This window comes from Lonchura striata, chromosome 3 (genome assembly GCF_046129695.1).
Source record: "Lonchura striata isolate bLonStr1 chromosome 3, bLonStr1.mat, whole genome shotgun sequence".
Taxonomy (NCBI): domain Eukaryota; kingdom Metazoa; phylum Chordata; class Aves; order Passeriformes; family Estrildidae; genus Lonchura; species Lonchura striata.
In genome coordinates this window covers 49,008,409-49,020,554 of record NC_134605.1, presented here as the reverse complement: position 1 = coordinate 49,020,554, position 12,146 = coordinate 49,008,409, and the positions used below count along the sequence as shown (strand labels likewise).

At 34.0% G+C, this 12,146-nt stretch overlaps 1 protein-coding gene across 1 annotated transcript in view; it reads left to right on the top strand.

Annotated features, from left to right (window-relative positions):
* ADGB (androglobin) overlaps positions 1-12,146 on the top strand; it is a 97,089-nt gene that overhangs the window by 44,512 nt on the left and 40,431 nt on the right. The window contains exons 13-18 of the mRNA XM_021527019.2: positions 3,835-3,880; positions 5,405-5,570; positions 7,422-7,485; positions 9,094-9,196; positions 10,310-10,442; positions 11,922-12,036. Coding sequence (XP_021382694.1) covers positions 3,835-3,880; positions 5,405-5,570; positions 7,422-7,485; positions 9,094-9,196; positions 10,310-10,442; positions 11,922-12,036 — 627 coding nt within the window. The remainder of the gene's footprint in view (positions 1-3,834; positions 3,881-5,404; positions 5,571-7,421; positions 7,486-9,093; positions 9,197-10,309; positions 10,443-11,921; positions 12,037-12,146) is intronic.

Here is a 12,146-nt window from a genome sequence, read left to right as displayed (position 1 = left end):
AAAAACAAGTAAATTAGTGATTAAAAAGTAAACACGGAAAGAGAAACTTTGATATTCCAAATTCACTATATTATATATTTTTAGAATTTTGTATTGCAATATACTAAATGTGAATAACTTTTCCTCCATTTTAAACTGTATGATTACTAGTCAGGAGACATTGGTTTTAAAACCTTTGATACAGATTTGGTAGATCCTTGGGATACAGCAGTTGTATGCTTTAAGCTGACTGAAATTCAGTCAACTGCTGTGCCAGACGCTCGAAGTTTTTACTGGCGTATTTTAATTTGCTCCAATGTAAACTGCGTGAAGTAATGTTACTGAATATCTGATTTGCTGTTTCTAAGGTCTGTTGTCACAGAAACAGAGACTAGTGATACATGAAAGACAAAATTCTAGGAGCTGGATGTACTTTGTTTGAAAAATATGAAGCTGAAAGTATCTGTCATGTCTTCAAAGTATCATGCTAAAAAGTAGCAATGCTTCATTATTGAATTTTTCAAATTTTTTTCTTTTTTTTTTTTTTCCTTTCTCATTTGCTGATTTTATGGTCCTGGAAGCATTTGCATTAGAGAAAAATATTTTAAAATATATAATTTTGGCAGTTAAATTGATCTTGAACCACTGTTTTTAAGAATATGCATTTTGTTAATTTTTTGCTTAAAAACTCAATAACATCGGGTCAAATTCTTATATTGAGAGGTTCTCTTTTAATTCTTGTTCAATAGAAAGTAATTTAGGAAGTGTAGGACATATTGAAATACATGTGAAAGTACATTGTGTCCAGGAAAAAAAAACAAAACTGTCATCACATATAAGTTGCACAGTCTTGCAGATTTCTGCAACAGTAATTTTGTCAAACACTTCTGAGAAAAAGATGATCCTGGAGTAGATAGATGTTTCCTTGCAGATCTGCCATTTTGCCTATGGAATTTTCAGTCGGATTTGCCATTCATTGAAGGAAGTATTTCTCCCAGAATCTGTGTGCATCATTCCATGTTCACAGCTGGACCTAAGTATTGTCTAATTTATTTCTTTACAAGGTGCTGTGGCAGCAGAGCTGACTTTTCAGGCAATGTGTGCTCATTAAGAAGGAAAAATAAGTTTATTTTCTCTTTGTGTGCCATTGTCTTAGGTGCAGTACATGAGGCAATAGTATAATAGAATGAGAACTTGACACTCCAGTTGTCTCCAAGTCAGTGAAGATTAGGTAGATGAACACATCCTGTACCATTCAAAAAGCAGACAGCTTTTGACTGTGTTATGTTTGTGCTCCAAAAACTGAGTAAATGAGCCTATGGGATTCTCTATACAGCTGTGGTTAGACTGGTTTCATAGCTCTGACTGCATAAAGTTACTAATCATCCAGATTTTCCAGGGCGCATTCTCCTTCTTGACTGGGAATTCTGTTGATGCAGTTTTTGAGGATTTTCTGTATTTCTCCATGCTTTCCTGCTGCCAACTGTTACTACTGACAAAGTAGCTGTGTATTAAGCTACCTCATGTTCATACTAGAAGTGTGGATCATGTGTACTGTCCATGAGCAGCATATTGGGCAAAAAGTGCTAGATTTGTTGTACAGGTGTTGTAGTCTCCAGGGCTTATACAGTAGATCTCATACTTTTTATACTTTGGATATTCCCAGGATTTCTGAGAATAAACTCAATAAATTGTACAACTGACATCTGTTTGGTAAGTCCCGTGACTCCCACAAGAAATTTGGCAACATTGGAATCTTGAAAGTTGTAGGCTCACATGGAGAAACATGACAGCTCTGTGCATGTACTTCCAAAGTCACAGTTTAAAGGGAAGGGATAGTCCATGTGATTTTTCAGATTCATATGCTGAGACATGACTCTCAATGTGACAAGTGATCACAGCTTGACTTATTCTGTGTGTACAGAATTCTGCAAACAGAATGTATTTCAGTACATGGGTATTTGCGAGATTCTATGGTGTCCTTTTCAGCTCATAGAAAACCAAGAAATTAAGATTATAAATAACTGTCTAATGCAATATATTTCAATTACTAAATTCTTAATCCAAGTGTTAACAATTTCAGCAGTGTCTTAATTTTTCTCTTAATTGTTCTTAATTTTAGATCCATCCCCAGCTTTGACTCAAGAACATTAAAAAAAAAAAACCAAAAGCCCATAACAGATTTGGAATAGAATTTCAGATTTGTGCTGTGCAAAAGTACGACTTTCAAATTTCCATAATAAACAATATTATAGTTAAATTATGTGTATTAAATTATTTGCCACTTTTAGTTTTGGGATAGAGACTCTTAAATTTGTATTTTGTTTCCTCAGCTCTTTCCTTTGTTAATTCAGAGAATATCAAACACCTAAAATTTTGCCAGAGGTGAGATTCCTGAGCCTGTTCCCATGTCCTGAGCCCATAGAAATTCTGTAAAATGCTCCAGGAAGACTTTTACATAGGAAGCCATAAGTTTTTCCTCTAAGGAAGCATTCACAGGTCCCTTCACATAATGTATGCAGGGTAGTCTGTAATAGGAGGGTTGAGGCAGACCCGGATTTCCAGCACAATCACTTTGTGCAAGATTTAGGTACTGTTGTGACCTGCCATCCAGGTCACAAATTATGTCTAAATTATGTCAGTCTGCCCTTTATAATGTATTTCTTGGTTGTATTGAAAAAGCATAAAAGCTCCAAGTCAGCAAGCTCCCATAGCTCCTCTTTGAAATGCAGAACAGAAAATCACTCTGTGTGTCCAGCTGCTGGCCAGGTCAATGCTACCAGCTTCAGCATCAGCATCTTTAAAACACAAAAATATATAAGGGTATGCATGAGGAGTGGGGAGAAGGGTGACAAATCTAGGTAAAGGGAGACCTGGGATGAAAGGAAGCTTGCAAATTTGTTTGTAATAGGTTTTTTAGGCTTTAATATTTGTCTTTGCAAAGGCAAAGCTAGTCCAGCTAAGCCATTAATTGTACCATATTCAAATAGGAAGTAAACTGGAAACTGTGCAATCTCTTTCTCCTGCCCAACCTCACAAAATATAAAAAAATAGAGGTGGAAGTGACTTTCAGTGTACGTGATATTGCAGACAAGAGGGCAGTCCAGAAGGAAGGATGACTAGGCACACATTTTTAAATCAAAGATTTTAATCTCTCAAAAACAAGGACCCTGTCTTTGTAAATTTAATGAGTGGACTTTCTGAAAAGCAGGCTAACTTCATTTGAACTTCAAGCATCACCAGCTATATTGCATTAATATTCAGCAATTCTAGCTTGGAACTGGGGTTGACCAGGATAAAGTTGTTTGCCAGAAGCATTAAAAAAAGAGGTTACTTTTTATTTATACAGTGATAGAAAACAAAAGATGTGATTATAATAAAGGATGCTGTTGCTAATCACAGTTGTGTACTGTCACTTGCACAGCAAGAAACGCTTGTTGGAAAAGGAGTCCTCTATAATTTTTTCAAGAATGGAAACAAAAAAAATGGAATTGATTGTAGGATATGAACATTACTTCTTAGAATAAAACTTACTTTATTGTCAAAAACCAGTAATATCAATTGTTTTAATAGTGAAGTGGTAGGTATATGAAACAGCTTTTATCTCACATTGCAGATGACATATACTTCTCTAGAGAAACATCAGTCTGCCTGTTGCTGATATGTATGTATTATGATAAAATTTGCTACTTTTATTTTTCATTTGAAAACCTAGCCCAAGCTGATGATAACTTACCAGCTTGTTTCTCTGTCTGTGGAAGAACTGCCCCAAAATCATATATTTTCTCTAACAAAATAATGCAAGATTATAATCACCATAATTGTGTTTTCTTGTTTTATTTTTTCACTGTGTAGGAGACCATTCCCTTGTTGCAACAAAATGCAGAGGTACCCAGTAAAGGTAAGTGTGTGTAAAGTTAACAGTGAGAGTTTTGCCAGTCCCATGTTGTATGGTGTCCATGTTAATCCTCATGTACATGTATCAGCAGTCTTACTTATTTGTGGGTGTTAGTTTTACAGAAAAATGTTTCAAAGAACTGTTATAGCATGTATAATTATGGAGAGTAAAATCTTCAGTTTGGTGTTCAAAAAAATTCAAACACTTCTCTTAAGTTACTCTCAGGGAAAATGCAGTGGATTTGGTACAGAGAGCGCTTTTTTAATAACTGTGAATGATAGTATTTTTTTTTTTTTCCTGAAAAATGGCACAAAAAGAAAGATAACCAAAAAACAGCTTTCATTTTAATGCATGTTCCTTTGAAATGTGTTTTACATCACTATTTGAAAGGTATTCAAAAATGTTTTGAAACTAATACCTTGTTTTTTATATTACTTTGAATGTTTGAAGGATTTGGTCAGAAAAAAAAGAGGATCTTAAAAATAAGAGCACTATGGTTGTTTTACTGGAAACCTAATACCTATGCTAACTTAAATTGAAGAGAAAGTGTAGATTTTCTAGCTTTCAGGTAGTTTTTCTATAGTTGAAAGAAAGGAAAGAGACCTTTCCTTATATTGCATTTCTTTCAGTTCTTGAAAAATAGATGCAAACTATTTTATTTTAGAGCCACACATTAGTTCTGTATTAGTGATAATTAAATATTACAAAGCACATTTAAATATAAATTATGTATGTTTCTAATAGCTTTCTCATTTGTTATATCTTATGTTTGAATATAACCTCATCTTTTTTCCTCGACAAGCATTCTGTTGAGCTATTTTCTTCTTTTTCGGTCAGGTCAAACATTTTTAGTAACTGTTTATATGAATCTTAGAATAAATGCAGAAAAAGTTATATTACAACACAAAGTCATTGAGTGATTGCAAAATCTGTCTACATATGTCCATGTTTATATTTTGATATGAGTCTGATTTTAATTCTGATTTTCCTCCAAGAAAATTAATGCAATTTAGTTCAAATCTGTTTCTGTTTAGAAGTAGTTGGACTGACTTGTGTGAGTAGCATCATAGGGGTACTAAGTACCAGAGGCAACCCTAGGCCTTTGTGTCCTCCAATTTATCTGTATTTTTTTCTGATACTTCCTTATTCACCTTTCACTGAATGAGAGCTTTGGACAAGGGGATGTATTTTTCTTTATAGAGCTGAATTTAGGTTTGCAGAAATCATATGTTTGTACACCTAACAAGCTGATATTGAAGATTCTAGGGCAAGTTCAATATGTGGCAGTTTATTGAGGCAGACTACTTGAGCAGCTACAGATGCAAACCCTAAATTTCCATATAGAGTTGCTTCTGTCACCATTTGAGCTCTTTAGGTTAGTGTGATAGCTTTTAGTTTTAAACTGTATGCACAATAACTGATGTATGGATAATTTTCTAGTAATTTTAGGATAATTTTTAAGAATGATACTACTTTAAATTGCATATTGTCACTGTATTGGCTCTGTGTGTCTTTTTGTCTTTGCAGAAAAACCTGACAATATCAGTATAGATACAAAACAAATATCAAAAAGAGCTGATACGGGTAAGAAGAGCAAGACAGGGACTAAATCAAAGGATGAAACAGCATCAGAGAATATTTCAGTTTCCAGGGAAACCTGGATTACCTTTGAAGACTTCTGCATTTGTTTCCAGTAAGGAATAGAGTGTTTGGGTTTTATTCCATACAATATACTGTATAACAATGGTAAAATTCAAAACACTGCTTTATAAAAATTGTATCTTCTTAACAGATCTGCTTTGTCTATCCTGCCTTTCAGGGTGGCTTCAAGGCTACTCTTCAGATCAGATATACTGTCCCTGTTGACAGTGAGTCTGTGGCAGCAGCCCTGCTCTGTGCCTTGGGTGTGTCCTCCAGAATACAGTGGAGAACACAACCACCAGCTCCATAAAGCAACTGTCAGACTGTCGCTGGGGTGGAAGATTGTAGGTCATGGAGTGTTGTGAGCATTAACCCACGAGGCACTGCAGGCACAGTCTGCATCAAGACAACACATTTCTAAACAAAACAAAAAAGAAAATTGTTGAAATCTGTTGCTATCAGCATAGCTTTGCTTGATCAACTAGATGTTTTGTCTCACTCCCTTTTCAATATAATTCCAAGGCATTTATGTCTCTGAAAACATAAAAAAATCTAGTGTACTTGTAGCATCATATCTTCAGCTTCTGTCTTTCAGATTTAAGGAGCCTGGTACAATACATATCCTTTAGAGAATCTAAGATTGCTGAGGGAAGTAATTTTAGCAGGGAAAATTCACTCAGCTCTTTTCTTGTTCGAATTTGTAACTGAGATTTCATTGCAAAGCTTCTATTTTCATAAAGAAGTGTTTAGACTCTACTCACTCCCTAAAGGAGCATGTATAACTTTCACACCAGCCAGCAGTACAGGAACTTTAGGAATAAAAAGTCATAGATCACTTGAGGCCTTGTTAAGATTTTAGGTAGTCCTAGGTTCAGGAAGATAGAACATTCAGAAACAAAAAGAATCACAAGCCATTTAGTTTTCTTTAAAAGTCTTGTGCACATACAGAGAATGTGAAATATGAACTTTCCATCTTATTAGCCAAATGTTAAAGTATTGTTGACCTTTTGTAGACCAGTATTAATATTAATTAAGGCAAAAAGCATTTGTCAGTTACTTATCTCTAAATGAGTGAGAGTTTGTTTTCACAGTCAACTGGTAAGGTAGCTGTTAACAGAGCATCTTCATTGACCATTGAAGAATTTATCCCTCAGAAGAAATTAGGCACCTATAATTTTCATTTTATCTGTCTGTTCGGCTGAAAGCTTTTCCTTCTCTGTCATGCCTGCCTCTCAGATACATTGAACATATAAAGCATGTTCATAGTTCATATCAACTTTGAGGAGTAGTATTTTAGTCATTGTAGGAATTGCTATGTCAGCAGCAGATCGGGATCCCAGTGGAGTTTCTGAGTAATCACAACATTGGTTCAGATCTGATTCCACCCTCAGTTAAAGCTGAAGCCATTTATGTCTCTCTTGGTGAAATCAAAATTGGAAAATTTTTTTGTCAGAAACTATATAGCTTTCTGAAGGTCTACAAACAGCAGAGAACTTAAAAAAAATCATAACATATATAAAACAGTCCATCTTTCAGTTATACTTTGTATGAAACTTAATCGCAGTGATTTTTATGTGGGCATGGATGTTTTAGAGTAGTATTAGCATTTTACCCTTTACAGATTGAAAATAAACAAATTAGTGGCCTGACCTCCAATGGAAGAGTGTAGAAATGCAGTAAATACATGAATTAATTTCAGCTGCTTTCTCTGGAGATTAATTTTATTCACCTGTTTTATGACTAAGTGTTGAACCGTTTTTTGAGAAGTAGATGTGATTGACTTGTGAAAGTAAAATTAATGACTTCTGCTATGAAATAGGCATTTATCTAAACTATGTAATTTCTACTGATAGTTTTCTTACAGTCATATATATCTTATATTTCAATTCTTTATCCTTCTTAGGAACCTGTATGTTTTCCACAAGCCACATACATATGCCTATAATTATCAGAAGACAAGTTTTACGGTAAATGATTGTATTGTGCTTTTTTTCCTCAAACTGTTACATAATTAGATAATACATATATCCTAAAGGATATTGATAGAGCATATAGAACTGCTATTACTGAAAAATAATAATGCAGAAAGATTTCTGTAGTCAATACAAATGTATGTTTGCAAGCAAATATTCAGCATTATATATGTGTGTTTAAGAAAAGGAAAAATTCTGTGGAATGCTAATGCACGATAACAAAAAAATGGCTTATGTAAAGAAAAATGATAGAGAATTGGATCTCCAACCACTCTTTATTTTGATTTAGAATAACCTTTTAACAACTTGGTGTCTAAATTGAATTTAATGATGATTCAGCTACAGAATCTGCTGTTCAGTTCTCCTTCATCTTCCCCTGTTACCTAAAACCCAAATTGTGAGTCTGTTTAGCATAACACTCCATTTTCTCTGTAGATGCCAAGTCCTTTTGCTATTTACAGCATCCTGGTGTGGGGATTTAGAAATACTCTTTAGTTACATTTGAATAATGGAATTTCTCTAAACCTGCCATTAGTTCACATTATCAGAGGTTATTCAACATGCTTGAATATCCTGTCCCAGCTCTTACTTTATAGTGTATCTGAAGGGTAATTGTAGGGTACCAAAGTGTAAATTCCAGGCATGAAGTTCATGTAAAATCCTGTACTGAGAAGGTTAACTACATGGATTAATGCTCCATAATTGCAGTACACCTGCAATTTCCCACCTCTCAGTAATCACATCACAAGAAGTGTTCCTAATGACTGCAAGATATACTTTTGTAAGCCATAATCAGCATTAAGATTGTGTAAGCCTGTGTGCTCTTGTGCCAAAAAAAACCCTAACCCTTTGCTGTAAAACTGTTTTAATTTCTAACATTGAAAGAGATGATATGCTTACAGTATTAGGTAAATTCTGTATCATGCATATAAAATAACATTTTTTCATATTATGATAGGAAGATAAATATACAAAAAAAAAAAAAAAAAAGGATTTATGTAACTCTGGAATATCCAGGAAGACCTTTAATAGTTCTGAAGAAAGCTCATTCACCCTTAGATTTTGAAGAATTACTAGGAAAAATACAATCATTTTACAGCTTCTAATATTAGCATAGGAATAATGTATTAAGAGAGAAAGATCTTGTCCTCATAGAGATTTGTAGGAGAAAAACGCCTTTATAAGGGAGGATCACTCATATCTACAAATTCAGAGTATTTACGTCATTCAAGCTTTCTGTAATTAATTAGAATCAGAAAGTTGCAGCAAAACCCAAAATTATTGGTATTCTGTTAATTGTTATTTGACAAGTAAAAGTACTGCATTTAGGTACATATGATCAGTATAAAAGTAGATATATTCTAATGCAAAAAAAGTTCTGTTTCCTTTTATCTCATAACTGAACACTATTATACCTGCAGCATGAAGCTTTGGGTTTGAATGACATGTTTGAAATTTGGAAGAAGTAGCGACAATTAATTGCTTACTTCCCATACCATAGCTCAGGTCACCATATCCAAAATCTTAGTTCTACTTTGTATGAAGCCAGTTGGGACAGCATTTAATGCAAATGAATGAACAAACGACCATTTTTCTATACAGTCTTCTGATGAGGAAGTCTTCTATTATTTACTTGTGGACAGTCTGATGCCCATTGAAATCCTGGTTAGCTTTTCTGCGTTAGTACGCTGGAATGTTACTGAAGGTAAGGCCAACACACAAAAGTACATGTCAGTGTTGTATTTTCCCATTCTTGAATATGTTTGTGTTGTTGTGTTTATCTGTTGTGTACTTGGGCACAGTTTGAGAGTTTAGCAATAGTTGGAAATAGTCAAATTGGTCTTAAGAAATATGCTGATATTCAAGCAATACTTCACCATTATTTCATATTGATGATGAACATTTTCATGAAAGAATCCTTCCCTTTTCTGTTTATTGTGATTTGCTGGAAGTTTTTAATCTGTATATTTCTGGAATGGATTTCCTTGTGTTTCTTATGTTTCTTTTCTACAAATTCCAGTCTTGCAAGCTACTTTATGCCTTAGCTGATCATCATGCAGCAAAACCAGCAATATAACAAAAGTAAATTTCTGAAATTATTTTTAAACTGGTACACAACAAGCTCTCAACCACCTTTAAGTTGTCTTTTCAAGACCTAACAACTTCAATGATTTAAATATTAATCCTTTCTATGTCATTAAAAACATAGAATGGTATTCAGGAGAGTTATGGCATTTTATGGTAGTTGGCTTAGGTTAATCAGATATTTAAACACTTGACATGGATGTGATTTAATGCATCTGGAGTAGAATAGAGAGAACCAAAAGAATGCTTTAAAAAAACAAACTGAACATTCTGTTAAAATAATTAAACTGTAAGCTATAAATGTAAATAAATATAATTTTAATGGCTATTTACTTAATTTGCATGTGGTCAGAAAGGATTGGTTTGGAGTTTTACAACAGCCTTAAGTGACTTTGAAGATGTCTGATGTGATACCTTAAGTTTTAATAAATACCTACTTTATTTCTTTAATACTGTCTAGCCTCTGTTCTAGGTAGCCTCTCAAGGCAGCAGATGTATACATCTCGGTAACATATTTTATAACCATTATTTTCTAGCAAATAGTACAAATGAGTCATGCTTTGTATCAGCAATGCATTTTAAGTGACTGATCTGATTTTTTCTGTGTTAGGAAAACCTAAATGAATATTTTAATGACTGTGAAGTAGCTACAGATTCTGCATAGATGTGTCTGAATGTTATTCACCCTCCCCATATTATGTGGGCTGTGCTTTGTTTTGTTTTCTTAACCTAGGTGCTAAAGAAGAATGTCCAACAGGTGTGCTGAGGGTTGAATATTTCTCTTGGAAATCTGTGACTCCTGGAGAACTTGTGTTAAAGATGCGTACATCTGCAACCAAAGCTACTGTGGTAAATCTTCCTGTTGGGTATGTGTGAGGCTTCATTTCTGTCCTGACTCTTTAGTTAAGGCTTGAAATGATTGTTTACACAGTAACCCAGTAAGATTTTATTTCCTAAAACATAAGTTTTGGGAATATCAGACTGCTGGATAGCTAGGATTTGGTAAGACTGCCAAATTACTGTGAATTTACCAACACTTCTATAAAAATTCTGAGTTCTTTACCCTTACTTAGGGGCTTTTAACAAGAAAAATCACACTGACTTGCTAAAAAATAGATATAAATTCCTACAAATTCCTACTTAAAAGTGTTTCTAACTAGAATGATTTGAAATGTTCCCTGGAATAGCAAGAAAAATAGCATTTTTACTGGAACTGTAAAAGCATGATCATACCATAGGTGGTTTCAATGCTTCTTGAAAAAGGATTTAAGAAATATGACAGGAGAAATTCTAACATTATCCATTAAGTCTTGCATATCTTCCCATTCATGTATTAATATGATTTTTTTTCTCTTTGTATGTAACTCTAAATATTTAGTGTGAGGCATTGGCCGATTATTTAAAAACAGAAATAGATAAAAAGAGGCCTTGATATGTTATTTTCTGAAAAGCTTTCTAGGGAAACCAGGAAAACAGTATCTTCATGTCACGTCATAAGCATAATATTCCTGTCTTATTAACTGAGGCCTTCTACTTTCTCAGAAAGAGAAAATCATCAGTTAAAATTCAAAGAGGTGAAGCAAAATGTACTTTTACAAAATTGAGTAAGATGATAAATAAATAGACATAGAAAGAAAATACCCCAGCTCTAGCATCCTGAAATTAAATCAAAGATCTTTAATATTGCTCTTTATTTGTTTAGATTCAGAATAAAACTGGAGTAGTTATTATTATGTTTATAGACATTCACATCTAGTTCTGGATTCCCACATATTTCCTCAGTGTAGTTTCTAAAATCTGTATCTCTCTGTACTGTAAGGGGGCCAAAAATATATATCTTTTTGCATCAGTAAATTTCAAAGCTAACAGAGATACAGAGATAATTTGAGATCAGCTCAAATTTATAAACTTCCCACCTTTGATTCTCTTTACTCCAGTCAGAGACAAGAGGCTTTCAGTCAGATTTAATTTATACAAGGTGTGGGAAACAAATGGGCTTATTGACCACTTCCCCACTTCATTCAAAAAGAAGTCACTTGGGAAGAATGGAAGGCATTCTCTTCCCACTGTCAGTGGCTAAGGAGCATTTAAATTTCAGTTGAAAGAAGATGTAATTAAAAACTACCAGTATGTCTGGGGGGCATGAACTCTTCTTTCTTACTCTTGCTGCTAGATCTCTAGTTAACGCATTGAAGCTGTGGCCTGGATAAGTGGCTTCACCTAAATACAATTCTGACAATGATACTACCAATGTGTGAAAGGAAAAGCTTAAGAACTGTTGCAATTTAAAAAAAAAAAAAAAAAAAAAAAAAAGAAAAGTTCTTTGGGTTTTTTCTTGATTTTAGGCGACACATCCTGCTCTTCACAGTAATTTGTCCCATAGGGCACCACATTCAGCTGTGTACCATGGTGCCATGTGTCTTTGGAGAAGAGGATGCTGTGATACCAGCTCTTCAGAAGGTATGCATAATGCCTAATCAAACATGGTAGTAGTTTTTCTGACTACTAATTAAAGTAAACTAGTATTGGATTTCCATTTAGAGGTATTCTATTCAATGGTATAGTATTAA